Source organism: Ictidomys tridecemlineatus, chromosome 5, assembly GCF_052094955.1.
Source record: "Ictidomys tridecemlineatus isolate mIctTri1 chromosome 5, mIctTri1.hap1, whole genome shotgun sequence".
NCBI classification, from domain to species: Eukaryota; Metazoa; Chordata; class Mammalia; order Rodentia; family Sciuridae; genus Ictidomys; species Ictidomys tridecemlineatus.
Genome location: NC_135481.1, coordinates 6,593,664 through 6,613,441, shown reverse-complemented (window position 1 = coordinate 6,613,441; position 19,778 = coordinate 6,593,664). Strand labels below are relative to the sequence as shown.

The 19,778-nt window shown below is 45.7% G+C and overlaps 1 protein-coding gene across 1 annotated transcript; it reads right to left on the bottom strand.

Moving 5' to 3' along the window:
- Positions 1–1,730: 1,730 nt before the first annotated feature.
- On the bottom strand, positions 1,731–9,327 carry Sh2d7 (SH2 domain containing 7). Its single transcript, XM_040275405.2, has 5 exons — positions 9,152–9,327; positions 7,683–7,772; positions 4,235–4,400; positions 3,776–3,976; positions 1,731–2,642 (listed from the first exon to the last, which is right to left on the bottom strand). The coding sequence occupies exons 1-5, from the start codon at positions 9,325–9,327 to the stop codon at positions 1,932–1,934; spliced, it is 1,344 nt and encodes a 447-aa protein (XP_040131339.2). The 3' UTR covers positions 1,731–1,931.
- Positions 9,328–19,778: the final 10,451 nt, after the last annotated feature.

Genomic DNA, 19,778 nt, shown 5'->3' with positions numbered 1-19,778 from the left:
ACAGAAGCAGAGGATATGGCTCCTGACCGTCCCCTCCTTCCTACTGATAGGTCCTTGAGAAGGGGAACTGGTTTTGTTCTCAAGAGCAATTGCATGATGTCACTCAGCCTGTTAGGAAAATATTTGTCCTGGCCAGGGCCTGCCACATGTTTGGCAAGTGGGCTCCGTCCATCAGCCCAGGCCTCTACATGTTCAACTAAGAAATACGGTTGCTGGCCTCTGTCTTTGACCAGTACCCATTCTCTGGCCTTATTCCCTCCTCTGCATGGACCGGAGGCACTGGGAAAACAGGACACAGCCAGCAACTGCAGGTGGCTGGAAAGTCCCTCCCACCTCTTCCCAGGTAGGCATCCCGTCTGTGTCTCTGGGGCACTGGTTGGGCCCAAGGATCCGAGGGCCACCTGCAGGTGAGCTGAGGGCTTCACAGTAATCCCTGGCATAGCCTGGATACTAGGAAACCCACTGGATTCCAGGCCCTCCTCAGAATTTAGCCTTCTTGTCTGCGAAGAACAGCCTCCGGAGCTTGTCAGGCTGCAATAAAGGAGAAGATGCTGACACCTGGGGTCTCTGAACAGGGGAGGAAAGACCCTGGCTTAGGGACCCATCAGCATTGGCCTGGGGTTGGGGGTCCAAGCCCAGGAAATGGGGCCAGATTGGAATATTGATGATTGCTCCTACAAGCCTCTCTCAGTGCCTGAAACTCAGTTTGGGCAGAAGGATTCACCTGCCTCTGGTTAAGAAGAGGGAAGAGGAAGGAGTACCAAAAAAAAGAAAAAAAAAAAAGTGGAAAATAAAGCTCAGCTTACTCCCTGAGTGCTCTAACCCCAGTTCTGCACCCCAGCTAGGGCCCTAACTCTGCATTAGTGAGGCAGAATCGGGGAAGGGTTGATCCAGGGCCACTGGTTTAGGAGAAGACACAGGACAACAGCCAGCAGACGTGGGATGTGGCTTCTGAGGTCCTTAAAGGACTGCCCACTGACTGGCCCAGGAGGGTCAGGACCTCAGAGGTTGTTGTGTGGGGGGACGTGGGCTCAGCCTGCCCTGAGGGAGTTGCTGGAGGGGTTCCCTGGAGGCCTTTCACCTAAGATCTCAGGGTGTCTAGGGTTTCTATTGCCTGAGTCTGAGGCCATGCCCACAGGCAGGGGACTCTGTGATCCCACTGTTGCCAGGTATAGGCAGAGTGCAGCCAGAGCTGAGGGCACAGGAGGCCTCCTTTGCTTCCCTGGGAACCCTGGGCTAGCCCCACCCCAACTGCTTCCCTCTGCTCTCCAGATCCTCAAGTTTTCCTCTTCTTCCTTATTAGAAACCCTCAGAATTAACAGCCCTATTCGCCAAGAGCTTTCTCTGTGCTGTGTCCAGAGCACAAGAGGATGTGTAGCACTATCCTTGGGCAGCTGCTGCTGGACACAACCAGAGGATCTGCCCATTATTTTACAGAGCAGGAAACAAAGGTCCTGGATAGGGTTGCCAAATAATATATAATGCCCAGTTAAGTTTGAATTCAGATAAATAGAGAATAATTGCAGTTACTTGAGACATTTTTTTAAAAAAATATTTATTGTTTATCTGAAATTCAAATTTACTTATATGCTCTATATTTTATCATGCTGAATCTGGCAACCGTAGTTGCCAGGGAAGTTGTCTTGCCCAAAGTTACAAAACTGGTCGTGGCTCAACCATGATTAGAGCTAAGGGGCCCTTCTTCATTTCTCAGAGCTCCAAGGCCCCTGCAGTGGCTGAGAGAGGGCCAGAGAGCCTGGTCTGCTGCAGAGAAAGCTCTTAGATGGGCTTGAAGGCCCCATCTAACACTCAAATCAAGCAGCTGCTTTTCTTGGTACTATCTCCACCAGGTGGATGTCAGGGTTAGAAAATTGTGGGCAATGGAAGTGTCCTGACCTGCCAGTGCCTAAAAGTTTCAGGTCCCCTTACTATCACCGGGTGTTCCCTAAGATCAGGTAGCCTCCCATCCCACGCATAGAGCTCACCTTGTGTGTTCGTCCAGACTCCTTGCTCTTGGCAGCTGGGATTTGCTCATAGGTGTTCCCAGGCTCTGGAAGCTCTGGGGTCCCCAAGATCTTCTCATAGCCACAGTCTGCAGGCCTTGACAGTTTGCTATATGTGGGACTGGCCCCAGGATGTGGAGGCCTGGCTGGGCCACTCCAACAAGCTGGAATCTGCTCATAAGGACTGCCTCCTTGGTCTGCTGTCCCAATAAGCTCATAGGAATCTGCAGAGCTGCCCTGGGAGCAGGACTGAGCCTCGTGACCTTGTTTCAGAAACCCCTGCCTCCAGGTAGCAGCCCGAGATCCCAGGGCTTCAGAACTGGGGGCCAGGAGAAACCCCCAGGACGTGGAAGACATTGTAGAGCCCTGGTCGGGGCTCACCCCAGAGAGGGCAGGCCCTGGGCCATCAGGTCTATTCTGGTCTCCATCTGAAGGTCTCTTCAGAACCTCACTGCCTAGGGAGCAGGCCTGGCTGCTAGCTGGAATTGACCCATGCCTGCTGGATGCTTCTGTGCCCGGGCCTAGCCGTGCCTGGTTCATCTTCTTCAGGTCTGCGTAGATGATGTCACTGGGGCCTGAAAAAGACTCGTCCAGGAGGGAGGTACTCCTCTCAGGGAGGGGGGGTACCCTGATGGGGGTCTGGGGAGAGAGGGACAGAGAACCTCTTAAAGGGTACCCCATTGCTAGGATGCCCTCAGGTTAACTGGACTCTCTCAGATAAGCTGAGGCCCCTGTCTTGGCCTCAGTTTACCTGTTACATACCAGGGTTAGGATATGACATTCAGGGTCCCTGCCAGGTCTCGTGCTCAAGGAATACAATCTTTACCTTGACATTTAAGGCCTTTGGCCACCAGCTCAACTCCTTACTCAAGCTTAGTCTGCCCTGTTCCTTCTGCCTCCAGTGTGGTCCACTGGTCCCTCAGAACCCCTGAACCCATCTACTTACTGCTGTCCCCATCAGAGTTGCCCACCCCAATTCTATCACTGGTATATCCTTTCAGCAAATACTTAGTGAACACCAGCTATGCCAGCCAGTCTTGGGCACTAAGGGCTCAGTGGCAAGCAAGATCAGCCCTTGGGAGTCTATGTTCTAATCTGGACATGGGCAACGCAAGGCTCTATTACATAGTATAAGGGGACTTTATATACTGTATGCTACTACTTGATCACAGTATAATGTGGTGTCACCTCATAATCAGTACTGTGAAGAGCAAAGTTAGAATGGCAGGTGGGAAATTAAAAAAAAAAATCTTTTTTTTTCCATTTAAGAGGACCTTACTAGGAGGGGACATTTAAAGAGAATGGAGTGCAGTGAGAGTGTGAGCCATACTAAGGTCTGATGTATAGCAATGGAAATCTGAGTCCCTCCCATGGGGTGCTGTGAAGTAAGAAGTATTGGCCACAGACACCCCACTCTATAGTTTACTAAGGGATTTTAGGTATTTCATACCAATTCTCTCAGTGTAGCCTCACAAGAACTTCAGGAATAGTAAACCGAGATTTAGAGAGATTGCATAATTTGCCCAGAGTCATACAGTGAAAACAGCCAAGACCAGGCTTGAAACAAACCCCACTGGCAGGGGCAGGGGCAGGCCCTGGCATGGGTGAACCCCTGGCTGGTTCCAAGCTGGGCCTGCCTCTCTCCCAGACTGGTGTCCCCCCTCCACAGCTGAAAGGACTGCCAGTATGGCCTCTCAAGGCCTGACTGTGATGTGACACCCACATTACTGGTCTAGAGGTCCTCATCCTGAACGGCCCAGAATCCTCCTCACCTCCATGCTTTCCTCCTTGGAGGGGTTCCAGGGACTGACATCCAGGCTCTTCTTTGTGTGGAGGAAGGAGACCTGGGGCTTTGCAGAGGGGCAGGGGCTGGCAGCCTTGTCGGGGACCACTGTGGGGGATGCGGGTGGATTTTCCAGGTTGGTCTGGTGGAGGCCCAGGGTGATAGCATCATACAGATCATTGTCCTCTGGCTGGGGGCAGTGGGAACACAGCAGGCCCATGGTCACATACTCCCTGCCAGCCTTGACTGAAACATTCCCACCAGATTCCTGACTTCAGATACAATTTTGCCACACTCTCCCGTTTTCGGATAGGGACCATAACCCCACATCGAGTGCCCCTGGATGGCAGTAAATAGGGAAGGTGAGAAAAGGCATGTGTCCAAGTGACGGACGCCCATACCTGGGCACCTAGCCCCTCCACCCTCACCCCGGAAGAAGGGTGCTTACCCGGGGGCAGGCAGCAGCCAAGGTCTCCCCAAAGGGCTCGAGCTGCACTTCCTGGTAATGGCGCACCAGCTCGGCCAGGGTGCTGTGGCTGAGGGTGTCACCCGAGATGAGGTAGCGACGGTTTCGGAGCTGGTTGATAACAAAATGCCGGCAGCGATCGCTGCCCCTGCACACAAACACGGGTGGTCTGGGCTGCTGGCCAGAGGCATCCTGGCCTTGGCCTGGGGTCTGAACTCCAGGCCTGGGTGCAGGAGAGGGGCTCCAGCTATCTGTCCAGTGCAAACCTGACCTGGGGCCACCCTTTGGCCTTGGAGCCAGGGAGTGTTCCTCAGGGAGCTGGGAAGAGGTTTCCAAACCTGAGGACCTGGGAAATGCCTAAGCTCTTCTGGTGGAGTCAAGGAGGTCAGGGTCAGGACTAGGTAGGGCAGGTCCTTGGTGCAAATTTAAAGGGGAAACAAAATACTCAATCATCGGGAGAACAAATAATGCAATATTTTTTTTTTCTCCTGATACCAGGGATTAAACTCGGGGGCACTCAATCACTGGGCCACATCCCCAGCCCTCTTTTATATTTTATTTAGAGACAGGGTCTCACTGAGTTACTTAGCACTTCACTTTTGCTGAAGCTGGCTTTGAACTCTCGATCCTCCTGCCTCAGCCTCCTGAGCCGCTGAGATGACAGGTATGTGTCACTATGCCCGGCCAAATAATGCAATATTTTAGATCAAAATGAATGCAAAACTCCATAATGAACAAAATACCAACATTTTAAATAAATGTCAACCTTACACCATTACAACTCAGCCTCACCCTAACTGAAACCATGAGGTTTCATTTCCCACCACCACCCTCAGCCTAAAGTGTCCCACCCTCATCATTTTCCTTTTATATGGAAGAATAACTGACAGTGAAGTGTACATATCACAAATGCACAGCTGAATGAATTTCCATATAGGTACACACCCATGCAACTGCCATGTAGGTGGAGGTAGAAAAACTCTTCAGCCCCTAGAAGGCTGACTTGGGCACCTCCCTATCACTGCCCCCAAAGCAGCCACTGTTTTAACCCTACCACCATGATTCATTTTGCCCTTTATGGAGCTTCATAAATGAAATTATACAAAATTTCTATTGTGTCTAACTTCTTTCACTCAATATTATATTTTGGGGGAGGTTATTCATGTCTGTGTTGAATTAGTCCCCACCCCATTTATGTGCAGTTTTTCATCTAATGAAAAATCCACAATCTACTTATTGTGTTGATGGACATTTATATGGTTATATCTGGATCTGGGCTGTTATAATACAGCTGCTGTGAACATTCTCATTCGTGTCTTTGGAGAATATATCTACTCATTTCTGTTGAGACTATACCAAGGAGTAGAATCAATAGGTCAAGGGTACACCTGAATCTAGCTGTGCCAAATTGTTTTCTAACACTGTTGCCAAGTATGGAGAGCGCCAGGTGCTCTGCATTGTCATCAGTTATTGAGTATCATCTGTCCCTCCAATTCAGCCACTCTTTGTGGTTTTGTTTTCCCAATAACTAATGATACTGAACATTTTTTCATGTGTTTAGGGGCTTTGGGATATTTCTTTTTGAAGTGCCTATTCAATTCTTTTGCTTTTATATATTGAATTGTTTTGGTTTTGCCTCATTTACATATTCCAGATGAGTCCTTTGTTACCTATATGTATTTCCCCAAGACTGTGCCTTTCCTTCCCTGATAATCTTTTGATTGTCAGAAATTCTTAATTTTAAGGGGATCAAGTTTCTCCATCTTTTTTTAAAAATGTTTAGTGCTTTTTGAGTTCTGTTTAATCTTTGCTTATCCCATTTTCAAAGGCATTTTAATATACTTATGAAAAAAGTTTCCTGTTTTCATCTGGAAACATTGTTTTGCTTTTCTCTTTTGGATCTTTGATCTGTCTAGAATTAGTTAATTTTTGAACATGGAGGGAGATAGGCGTCATTTTTTTTTTCCATTTGTCTATCCCATCGCTCCCATACTAATTATTGAAAAAACAAGAATTGCAGTGGTGCCTCTGCTGTAAATCAGGTAACCAAACATGGCACACTCTCTGCACATTCTTCTGTCCCACGTGTCTATCTGTACTTTTTTGAGCGGCCCCTTTTATCTCTTTTATAAGTTGGAATTCTCCCCAAGATCTCATTTGGAGGAAAAAACTCAAAACAAAACAACAACAACAAATACCAGATGCAGAAAACTTGGAAACTGCTGACTTATATTTCAAAGTGCCTAGTATAGTGTCCTGCACATAGCTAAAAAATAACTATTTTAACAATGACTAACATTTCTTTAATCCTTATTATATCCCATGCACTATGCCAAGTACTTTTAAATGCATCAGTTTCTTGAGCGATTTTAACAATTCTTTGAAATAAGTAGGAGAACATTCCCATTTTTACAGATAAGACGAGAGAAACACAGAAGCAAAGAGACTCGAAGATTAGGATTTGAACTATGGGTGTCTGGGTGTGTGATAATTTGGAATCAGAATCTGAGGCATTTGAAGTTTGTCCTACAGCCCTGACCTCCTTCCCTGCCTAAGGAGCCTTTTCCCTCCTCTGCCTTTCTCAGCTCAACCTATTCTCAGGTCAGGATCCAGTGTCACCATCAATGACTTTGTCCTCGTCCCTTGCATCTTCCTTTCTATCACCAGAGCCCTACCCTAACCCAGACCTCAAGCATCCCACATACAGCCAGTAGCACAGGTCCTTACTCACTGTCCCAACACCTCCAGACTAGGCTCCTGAGAGACAAAATGGGCATCTGCCCAGATCATCCCTCTCGATCTACAGAAGTTTCTTCCTTCCTTCCTTCCTTCCTTCCTTTCTTTCTTTTTTTTTTTCTGTATCAGGGATTGATCCTAGGGGAACTTAACCACTAAGCCACATCCCCAGCCCTTTTTAGTTTTTATTTAAAGACAGGATCTCACTAAGTCCTTAGGGCCTCCATAAGTTGCTGAGACTGGTCTTGAACTTTTCATCTTCCTATCTCAACCCTCAAGCTGCTGGGATTACGGGTGTGCACCACCACTCCCGGCTTCAAGGCTGTCTTGAGATGCCCCTTCCCTCCACTCTGGGTGTTCCTCCAAAGAAACCACGAGCCCTGCTGTATCTAGCCCACAACACCCCGTTCTTTGCCTAGCAAATTGCTGTTCCTCCTCCTATTCTGGGCTCAAAGCTCCCCTCTGGAAGGCCTTCTCCAGCATCCCTTTGGGAGAATGTGCTCACTTGGCCCTGCTCCCCATTGAAGGCTGTGGCTAGTGCTGCTCAGAAAGTGTCTATTGAGCATGTGATGAATGAACAAGGGAGTAAGGGACACGGGGCTCAGAGGAAGTCAAGCAGTGGGGGCTGCTGGACCCACACTGTGCTGATCTGTGAGGCTGGTTCTGAGAGCCTGAGCCTGCCTTCCCCTCTTACCTGTAGGACAAGATGTAGCCGGCAGCCCTGTCACTGAGGCGGATGAGGAAGGAACCGAGAGCTTTGTCCCCGAGTAGCTGCTCCGTCTGCCTGGGCAGAGGACATGCCATTAGCTGGGGCTCCTTCCCTAATGGCAGCCTAAGCAGCTGACTCAGAGTCCTGCCTCAGAGTCCCTGAGGGATACACCCTTGGGCACCAGACCCAGGGCACAGACAATCCTTCAGCCCTTGATAGAGGACACCCTTGGGTCTTTGACTGGGTCTGCAGCCTCTCAGGACTGCCTGTGGTCTGTCTTTGCTTAATTGAGCAAATTCAAGACTCAATCTGAGACTTGATCAAGGTCCTGAGGCCACAAGGACCTCCCTCCTCCCTACTGCAGCCTCACCAGTAGGCATACTAGCTGCAACTCCAACCACACACTGTCCACCTGATGGTTGTGGATCAAGGACAGATCCATACAGCTGAAGATTATTAGGTTGGGGGGATCCCCCCCTAAGGACCACTGTGTGCAGTGGTGTGAGATGTGCACTACATAAGAGTTTCTGCAGGGAGAAGCCTCAAGCCTGGTCACAATAGCAGCTCACAGGGACTCACCACCCCCCCCTTAAGCCCCAGGCAGCTACAGATATTTCTACATGGTGCCAAGTATTTTGGAGGCATGATGGAAAATTCCAGCTGTTTTCTGGTTTGGCAGTACATCGACCCGATATTCCCTTACTCACTTTCTCATCAAGTACTTAACCAAGGGCCTGCTCTATTCAGGACCAGCTACGTAATCTGCAGGGCCCAATGCCAAACGAACTCGCTGGGCCCTTTGTTCAAAAATTATTAAGAATTTTAAGATAGTGACAGGAGATCATTGAAGAGAGTGGGGGTCTCTCTTGAGTACAGGGCCCTGTGCAAGTTGATGCCATGAAGCTGGCCTGGCTCTATGCGAGGATGTACCAGGACCTGGTGACTGGTCAAAAGTCTTATGCCTTCATCTGATGCTTTGGCTACTTGGAGATACAGCCCAATTGGAAGACCAACCCCCACATCTTGGCATTTATTCCTAAGGTATCAGTGCACTAGAGTTTGCCTGGGATATCCCATTTATGACAAATTCTCCTAGCTTAGTTACTGATAGTGCCAAGTTTGGGTGACAAATGATATAGTCCCCTAGCCATCCAATCAGTTATTCAAAGCTGGTCTGAGTGTGTTCTGCTCCCGCCTGGCCTTCTTTCACCCCAGCAACCCTAGACCTGAGTGATAGCCAATCCCCCTCCCCCATAGCCTCTCCCTCTGCCACAGAATCAGCCACCAAAGGGTGGAGTGGTCCTTAGTCTGTTCCCCCATCCTTCTCTTCCCCTAAGGTCCCTGCCTAGCACAGGGAGAGGGCAGGAACCAAAGATTCCTGAATTCTCAGGCCACATACTCAGCCCCAAGGGGCTGTGTGGGCTGTGTGGCCATGTGGACAGGGGCAGTCTTACTTGCGGGTGATGAATCCATGAAACCAGGGGGGCAGGGCCCCATTCTGCAGGATGAAGGGGGCTTGGGTCTCCATGAACCATTTCATGGCCAGTTCCTGGAGCTCAGCCAGGGCCTGGCTGTCCCTTGTCTCCTCAGTCTCCCTCCCCAGGCTGAGCTGCTTCAGGCTTCCCTCCATCCTGGCAAGCACCAAAGCCACAGCAAGGCCGGGTCAGTCTGTGGGCCTCTATATCTGCCTGTGCTCTGGCTCATTTGCCTGAGCTCCCAACCTCCCACAGTGCACAGGAGCCCCATTGTTACCTCTGGGCGGTGGCTGGCTCTTCTCTCTGATGCTTTGGGACGGGCACCTTGGCTGGCTGGAGTCACAGCGGGGAGGGCCACGGTAGCAACCCAAGATGGGTAGGGGCAGTTTCCTGGCCAGCAGATGAGCTGCCTCACCGGGTTTGGCCTTCTCCCCCTGAACCTCCAGTCTTTTTTTTTTTTTTTTTTTTTTTTTAAAGAGAGAGTGAGAGAGGAGAGAGAGAGAGAGAGAGAGAGAATTTTTTTTTAATATTTATTTATTTTTTTTTTAGTTCTCGGCGGACACAACATCTTTGTTGGTATGTGGTGCTGAGGATCGAACCCGGGCCGCACGCATGCCAGGCGAGCGCGCTACCGCTTGAGCCACATCCCCAGCCCAGAACCTCCAGTCTTTATCACAGCTAAAGACCAGACCCTGGCTGAAGTCCACAACACTGCCCCTGTTAACAAAGCAATGGATTTAAACTCTACATATCTTTCCCTTGTGGATACCCATTTGTATTTTGGTGGGGGAAGTTCTGAACTGATAAATTCTTCTTCCTTCCACTCAAGATTTATTGATTGCCTATCATATGCTATATGAATCTGGGCCCTGGGAATAAAGCAACAAACCACACAACACTCTGCTTATGGACCTACAGTCTAAGCATTCCAAGACAAAGGGAGAGGGAAACACCAGAGAGCACATGGGCCACACTTCTTAGGCAGAGGGTCCCTGGATGCAGTCAGCCTTGCCCAGGAGGCGACAGTGAAGGAGGAAGAGCTGCTGTTGCCAGCAAAGGGAAAACCATGAGACTACATTGCTACAGATTGCGAGGAACGATGGGGAGCTCATGTGGCTGTAACAAACTTGGCATAGTTGGGTCCCCAGAAGGGCTAGGCTAGGTCTTGGACAGGAAGTTTTGGAGCAGTATAGGGCCATGGGACCTTTGCTCATGTGAATATTCCTGATCCCTAATGTGCTTCTGAGTTTCACAGCAGAAATTCAGGCTAGGTGGACATGGAGACAGGAGATGTTGCAATCAGTCAGCCCCAAGACCTGGGTTAGAATCCTGCTTCCATCACACACCTGACATGGGAATTACTAAGTTGTTGCAGATACCTCAATGTACTCATGATGGGAATAATAAGTACTTTCTAGACTCTGGGGTCACTATGAGGACTAGAAGAGAGCATAATGGTAAAGAATAAAGAAACATTTACATAAATTCAAAAAAAAAGGCAGAATGAATCAAAGGTGATAGCAGTCAGGATAGTAGTTATCTTGGGGATGTAATGACTGGGAAGGGGGCAAGGAGCTGCTGAGTGCTGATCAGGTTCTGTTTTTGGATCTGGTTGGTGATTAGATGACTATGTTCACTGTATGAAAATTCACAGAGACGGGCACTCACAATGTATATTTTTCTATGTTCATGTTCTGCTTCAATGAAACAGTTAATAAGAAGGTGCTAAAACCACATTTCCATGGTTCAAATTCTACCTTACTAACTACATGACCCTTGATCAAATGTCATAAGTTTTCTGGTTTCAGTATCTTAATTTTTGAAATGAGGAGAATCATATGACCTGTGCATTCGGATTTCTTCTATTGTTATAAACGAAAGGCCTGAAGCTGTATACTTTAAAGAAGTTTGTTTAGCTCACAGTTTTGGAGACTGAAAGTCCAAGATTGGGTTGACCCATCTATTTAGACTCTGGCAAGGCCTTCTTGGCTACAGTAATCACATCATGGCAGAAGGCATCATGGTGGGGAAGTGGGCAAGAGGGAGCCATTGCATGGTGAGACAGAAAGCCAGGGACCAGGCTCACTCTTTCATAACAACTCACTCTCACAGGAATTAACTGGCCTATGAGAACTACTTTAATGTCTTCCCAGGGTAGTGCCCACCAATGACCTACCCACCTCCCACCTTTTAAAGGTTCCATCACCTCCCAACATTGCCACACTAAGGACCAAGCTTCAAACACATGAATCCTTGTGAGACAAACCATAGCAACCTGTTGTTAGAAAGGTTAAATGAGTTAAATCCTTTAAACTAGTGTTTGCAATAATGCAAGCAATTGGGATTAGCCACTGCTTGTGATGATGATGATGAGGAGGAGGAGGAGGAGGAGAAGGATATAAATATTCTAAAATATGTAGAGTGCACCCTGTTGGAACCTATCATTATTCTTATTATTACAACTTCATCATGGGTCAACTCAAATCAAGATAAAAATGTGTGTGATGCATACAGTTTAAAGGAAAGACCAGGACATGAGGCAAACCTGGGCAGCTGCCCCTGCCTCTGAGCCATGTTTTCCACATCTGTAAAAAGGATAATTATTTTTACCACACACAGCATGGGATGAAATACTGCAAGTAACACTCTTCACACAGGGGCAAGCACATAAGCACATTGCAAGTGTTCTCAGAGGGCCGGCTCCCAGGAACATCACTTTAACAAACAGTAGATTTCCAGACTTGATAATTTGACAATTTTAGGGAGGCATCAGAAGCAAACCATCATTCATGTTCTTGCTAATTGACCTCTCTTGCCACACACAAGACAGTGCTATCATGGTGTCAGAATGGAAATCCCAAGCTGGCAAGTTCTGGAATTCTCTAAAATGCATAGTAGGGAGGAGGGAGATTGTATCTTTATTTTCCCTAATCTCTAACTGAAACTCAGCATTTCCTTCCCTTGGAAGAAATAAACCACATTAATGTTAGCAGCACCTGTTACTTTGTCAGCAACTGAAATACAGATATTTGCATATTACATTATAGCTGTTGCAGACAGATACCTTTTTTGTTCATCATTACCTCAAAATTATAGCAATTTGATGCAATGATGGATTGTGTTCCTTAACACATCAATAAAGAAGCACAAAGGATTACTACATCAAGAATATTTTTATAAATCCTATTTTCACATAATTTATTTTCATTGTCTCTCTAGGTATTGTATTTTTTAATTTTTTTTTTAATTTTTTATTATTTATTTTTTAGTTTTCAGCGGACACAGCATCTTTGTTTGTATGTGGTGCTGAGGATCGAACCCGGGCAGCATGCATGCCAGGCGAGCGAGCTACCGCTTGAGTCACATCCCCAGCCCCTAGGTATTGTATTTTGTGCATTAAAAAAAAACTATTCTGGGGTTGGGGTTGTAGCTCAGTGGTACAACATTTGTCTATCATGTGTGAGGCACTGGGTTTGATTCTCAGTACCACATATAAATAAATAAAATAAGAGTCCATTTACAACTTAAAAAATGTTTTTCAAAGATAGATTCTGGGACTGCAGTTGTAGCTCAGTGGTAGAATGCTCACCCGTACTTGTAAGGCACTGGGTTCAATCCTCAGCACCACATAAAAATACAATAAAATAAAGGTATTATGTTAACCTACAACTAAAAAAATTTCTTTTAAAAAATCTATTCTGAGCTGAGAATGTTGGCACATGCCTGTAAATCCCAGCTCGGGAGGCTGAGGCTGAGGATGGCAAATTAAAGACTAGCCTGTGCAACTTAGCTAGACTTTGTCTCGAAAAAGCTCAGTGGTGGAGTGCCCCTGGATTCAATCCCCAGTTCTGCAAAAAGCAACAATAACAATAACAACAACAATCTATTCTGTGCTTACTAGCTATGTGACCCACGGGCTTCAACAGATTTCAAAGAGGTCCATAGCACAAAAGAGGCTGAGATGGGGGGGCAGGGTCCAACTCAGAGTTGGTTCACTGCCAAAGTGAGATCCTGGAAGTATTCAAATACAAAGAAATGTGCTTCTATAATTTTCCATGAGGTATTCTCTCTCCACCTCCCAATTAGGCTGGATACTTTTATGGGAAGAACCTGGTCATTTTCATAAGAGACAATGGCTTTGTGTACAAAAGGACACAGAACCCAGGATGGCTGTGGGCCAGGCAAATAAGGGGGAGTCTATGTTTATACTCCAAGGAAGTGTGGAGCTGAGGGGGGTGGAGGCCCAGGTTTGAGGGGAATTGGAAGCTCCATGAAGGACTAGGGGTAGAAATAGATTGTCATGGACAACACTCTGCATTCCATTGTTTAGTTCATTACACATGGGCAACTACTAGTGCTAGACCCTGGGCACAGAGAGGATGCTGGAATAGCCCTACCTACCTCCTCCTGGGGCCCAGAGGCTTAGGAAGAAGGATTAAGAGGCTTCAGGCTCTAGATCAGACTAATGGAATCCCAACTCCCCATTTGCAGCTTACATTTATCTCCATTTCCTCATCTATAAAAATGGGGGAGAAATGAAGCACCTACCTGGAAGGATTTGGTGATTCAGTGAGCTGATGCATGCAGTTCTGTGGCTGGGAGGCACAGCTGCACATGCTGGCCTCGTGATTCTCACAGAGCTTCATGTCATCCCCCCACTTGGGAAGTCCCCAGAATTTGATGTACTTGTCCTGTCTTAGTTCTTCCCTGTCTTGGGTTCTTCTCTCTTGAGTATCTGCTTTTTCTAGAGGACAAACAGATGGCAGTGAATTATCCAATGAACTACTCTCTCCTAAAGGCATTCAGCCTGGCTTGTCTTGGGAAACAGGCCTGAGGCATTCCTGGAAAGATGCTCAGAGGGAGTGTCTCTCCAGCCCAGTGTGGACAACCCCAACACTCTCTCGCTTCTCCTTTCGAGCCCATGCAGGGTGACCATGTTCATGATCCAGTGCTGCTGGCAGCTAGCCTCTTGGGTGAAATGCCAAAGTGGACTTTTCAGCAAATACTAGTCATGTGCTTATTTTAATGCATGAACACATTTTTTTTTTATCCTTAGCTGTTTTTAGTAGGTCTGAATTTGTTCCGTAAACCTGAACAGTGGAGAATGAATGATTCCACCTTCTTTATCTCTGCTTCATTCTTCACCCTATTGTGTCTAGAACAGTGTTTGGCACGGGTAGATGTTGAGTAGTTTTATTTAAATTATTATTTGAATAGATGATACATCCACATGGGTTTTTTTAAATATTTATTTTTAGTTGTGGTTGGACACAATATCTTTACTTATATATTTATTTTTATGTGGTGCTGAGGATCCAACCCAGGGCTTCACACGTGCTAGTCGAGCACTTTACCGCTGAGCCACAACCCCAGCCCCCACATGGTTTTTAAAAATATAAAATATAAAAAAGTATCTGTAAAAATATTTTTCTTCAAGTATTAACTCATTCCTGATCCTGGGTCTTTCCCACAGACCCTGTGTCTTTGTTACTTGTTTCTGGATTGTTCTTCCTGGTTTTGTTTTGTTATGTTTTTTAGTGTATATCCAAATAAATAAATATTTTCCTATTCTCCCTCACTCTTATTTTTCTTTTTTCTTTTCTTTTCTTTTTCTTTTTTTTTTTTTTTTTTTTTGAGACAATGTCTTAGTATTTATCCTAGGCTGTCCCCAAACTCCTAGGATCAAGCAATCCTCCTGCCTTGGCCTTCCAAGTAGCTGGGACTACAGGTACATGCCACTGTGCCTGGCTTTTTTTTTCCTTTTTCCCACATGAAATGTAGAATACTGTACAATGTTCTGCACCTTGCCTTGTAAAAAAAAAATTAACACATCTCAGAGCTCCTTCCAAAAAAGTACACAGAGGAGTGCCATACTTATTTCTATAACTACATAGTATTCTATTATATGCATGCATTTTAATTTTTGTAACAAGTCCCCCACTCATGATTACTTGGGTTGTTTCCAATCTTTTTTATTTCCAAAAATGCAGCCATGGATAACTTTATATAGACATGATTAAGCATAGAGCAAGTGCATCTATGAAGCACATTCCCAGAAGTGGGATCACTGACTCAAAGAGAATTTGCTTTTTTCATTTTGATAGATGTTGCCAAATTTCCTTTTTTAGGGGTTATATTGAGTTGTGCTCACTAAATATTGAATGAATGAATGAATGAATGAATGAATGGATAATAGTATTTTCAAGATCAGTCTTTTTGGGAACTCCCAGCACATAAGAAAAAAAAAAAGGAAGGGGTCTGGTTCTGGTCCAGAAAAATCACCAATTTTATTGTGATCCTTTTCACTCCTCAAGGCCACGGAGGGACTTCCTCTTGTCACTGTTCAAGCATAGCTGCTGGATAGGGAGGGTGGTATCCAGACATGTCTCCTTCAGCCATCCTTCCACCAAACACACACAGGATGTTGTGTTTTATTCACAGGACACGGGCCAGGTATTGAGAACTTTCCAAGGACCCCTAGTAAGGTCTGAGACCTTGGAAATAAAAATTAAAAAAAAAAAAAAAACAGAACAAAACCAGTGGTGGTTCCAAAATTCAAAAGGAGAAAATTATACAACTACAATGCATAAATGTGTAAGTAATTATCCATTCAGTGTCATCTTGTATCATCCTCATTTGGTATTCAGGAAAGTTTCATCATACATAAAAGTGTTTGGAAGCCAGATGACTTTACCTTGCCGCAGTCTGGCTGGGCACAAATCACCGAGCCGCCAAAAAGCACTTGTATTTTCAAACAGGAAACTTTATTGCCCGAACTCCACCAGCACTCCACGCACACTCCCCTCCCACCCATCTCTCCCCACTCTCTCACAGGCTCCTTGCCTTCCCAACTCGGATCCGTGAGAACTCAAAAGGTAGTGGGCGCCTGAGGCAGCAGGAACCACCCTATTCCCAGAGCCGCCCTATCCCCCCCCCACCCTATTGCCGGACAGCAGGGGTCCATAACATAACCATCACCATCTCAATGGCTCGCTGTAGTCACCTCTCAACCACTCCCTTCTGACAGAATGCCATGCGTCATCCCTACTCAGCTGTGGCCCTCAACATTACCTTATGAGAATTCTCCATCAAGCCAGAAGACTGCCAAGAAATCATTACCAATTGTAAATTAAATGAATTCCTCAAAGCCAAATAATTTTAAAAGCAAAATCATAAAAGTAATCCTTTCCAAAAAAGCTTAAAGCAAAAACATATTTTTCATGTAAAATGTGGCCATGTCATTTAAAAATATAGAGTTAGCCTTGTGTACCCCAGGGCTCCCCATTAGCATATCCAACCAACCACAACCAGAAAATGCAAAGGAAAAAATTGCATATGTGCTTAATATGTACAAACTTTGTTTGGTCATTATCCCCTAAACATTGCAGTGTAACAATGATTTACAAAGTGTTCACATCTTATTAGGCATTGTAACTCATCCAGAGATGATTTAATATGATGCACATATGGGAGGTTGCATATGGGTTATATGCAAATACTACACTATTTTATTTAAGGAACATGAGCATCCTCAGCTTTTGGTACTCAATGAGGGCCTTGGAATCAGTCCTCTGGGGATAATTAGGGACACCTGTATTGTTATGTAGTGAAATGAGAACTCCAAAGAACCTACCATGGTATTAAAAACATTGCCACATAAAACTCTCTCTCACCTTGGATGCTCTGGGCCTGTGGGTTCCTGACAACCCAGAGGAGCGGGAAACCATTTCTCAGATCAGAGAGGCACCCCCTGTTGGTGTGCCTCTCCATCACAGTAGCAAGATCAAAATGCAAACTAATTTCTCTATAAGTAATTCAGCTTCACTAGTAATCCTAAGTCTCATATAAAAAGGAAATTTTGCAGAATTGTGTGTTGTTTGCTCACAACAGTGAAGAAAAGATGCTCAGTTTTGGGATCAGTTTAGGGCTCACTGGGAAGATCAGGGGTTGAGAACCACACCTTGAGAAACCTTATTCTACAGTCTCTCGGAGGCCAGGTGGCTGCAGTGTGGCCCAGTGTGGCCCAATGTGGCCTGATGTTCATCGTAGCTTGAATAGCTGGGGCCCCAGGGTTGCCTCTCAGTCCTGTGCCTATTTTCCCTTTCCTCACTTCACAGCTGGGAAAATGGAGGCCCACAGTAAATCTTGAATGGATTTTGAAACTTTACCGTGTGCCAAGTACATCAAATACATACTCATAATTTCCTTTCATCTTTATAGCAGGCGTGCAAAGGTGGTGTGACTGTCTGCATTATTTCTGATTATAAAGACAAAGAAACTGAGGCTCAGGGCAGGAAATGATCTGATGTCAGTGACACAATCGCTTTACCTTGCCTCCCTACCTTCATGCTGCATCCACTTTCCACATCTTTGCTCCTGCCATTGTCCCTGCCACCCAGGTTCTGAAAGTATTTTAAAAATGCACTGACTCAATGGGCTGGGGTTGTGGTTCAGTGGTGGAGCGCTCACCTAGCACATGTGAGGCCCTGGGTTCTATCCTCAGCACCACATAAAAATAAATAAATAAAGGTATTGTACTAAAAAATAAGTATTTAAAAAATGGACTGACTCAAAATTAACTCATGTTTAGTCCACCTAGTCAAAATTCAAAACAAATTTTAAAACATCTCACCATCCACTACTGATCTGCTCCTTCTAGGTCTTATCTCTGCCTGTGGTCAGCATCCCCTGACTGCCTCCGGGGTTTGTTCCCCTGCTTCTCTTTGCCTGCGTAAGTACATTTTAAACTTCTTCCAAACCATTTTACCCAACCAGGCAATGCCTGAACTTCTGCATTTAGAAAAATGAATCTCTTCCAGCTTGCAGCGAAAAGCCCCATCTCCCACCCTGGACTCAGAGCGGGGTTCTAGCCCCTAATCTGTGTGTGTGTGAGAATAGGGAGATTGGGGTTGGATATGTGGTTGGAGGCTGGGGAGGGAGTGGTGAAGGCAGATAGAATGTGGTGTCTTGAGCATGGTGTCAGGCTCTGGAGACAGGGAATAGGAAGGACCTAGGGCCTCTACCACTGCAGCCCATTGCCTCCCCTGGGCTCCAGGCCTCACCCGCTCCCCAGGTGGTGTGGCTCCCCCTAACTCCTGTGCAGGCCATTAAGCCCATGTCAACCTTCCACCCTCACCAGCTCCCAGGGGAAAAGAACCACAAGGTATGTAGATTTGCCTGCCAATTTGGTAGGGAAATAAAGTCGTTGGAAGCCAGAGTCCACATGGAGGGGCCCTGAGTCCTGGCTTCCTTGGCAAGACTCCTTCCCCTGAATCTTCCCACCTGCCTGGATCTTCTCATAGCAAGGGCCAGGTCTAGTGCCCACAGGGGATCTCAGTGTTGCCCAGCACCAGCCAGAGACAAAAAGCAGGGGCTGGGTGGCTTGTGGAAGGAATTAGCTGCCATTAAGATTTTTGCCATGGAGCCAGCCACGGTCTCTGATGCCAGTTATGCTGCGTCCACTGTTACTGTGGCCCATTACAAAGAAACCAATTTGAAGTGCAAGCAGTTCTGGAGGTGCCTGGAGAAGTTGGGTCGGGGTGATGGACACGCTGACCAAATGTTGGTAGCCTTCTATGAAGAACCAGAGAAACCTAACAGTGCTTTGGATTTTTTAAAGCATCACTTAGGAGCTGCTACCCCAGAAAATTCAGAAATAAGAGTTGCTCCTCTTAGAATTGGCAGAAATGAAAGAGAAATATGAAGCTACTGTAGAAGAAAATAAAAAACTGAAAGCAAAGCTTGCTCAGTATGAACCCCTCAGGAGGGGAAGTGTGCGGAATAGGATTCTTGTCAGTTGAAAAGACACTGAAAAATAGGTTTTGTATGACTTGAATAGTTTGTATAGTATATAATCTTTCCTGAATAGATGCTACAAAACTCTTTTAATATGTTAAATTCACGCTTGAACTGTTATAAACACATATACTTAGAATCACCAATAAAAGCTCAATATAACTTGCTTTGGGTCTTAAAAGCAGAAGAATCCAAAGTGAATCCTGAAAACAAAAAATTAAACAGCCATCTAATTCATTACCCTAAAAGATATCTATTTATTAGTCTGATTAGGAATAATGATACTAGTTGTATTTTAGCCAAGGAAGATTAGCATAGAGGTATTCCTTGGTTTAGTTCAGGGTATGAGCATAGATAGAATCATTCTTGACAGTGAAGATGACAGTGTTTATATTCTCTTTAGGCAGCTGGAGAGATCTGTGTGACAAGATACTTTTGCGTGGGTTCCCACAAATCATCTTCTCTTATTTATATAGTACAGAATCAATAATTCTTCTTTGCCACCACTCTGCCTTAGATAACTGTGTGTGTGCCACTTTGGACTCTGATACCATGTTTTCCTTCTATGCAATCATACCCTATCTGATAATTTTGCCTTGCTTTGCTGTGTGCTTTTTATTGGGTCCTAATTGCATATTATCCTGTTTTTCAATTTGCCTAATAATGCAGTTACCCAGATTGGAATTTATATAATTTTAAACAGGATCACACTAATACCCTGCCTTACTTAGTTGCTTAGTTGAGCACAGAAGTAATATAAAATTCTGGTTCATGCACAAACTGGAATGAGAAGAGAAATGAGCCATATAAC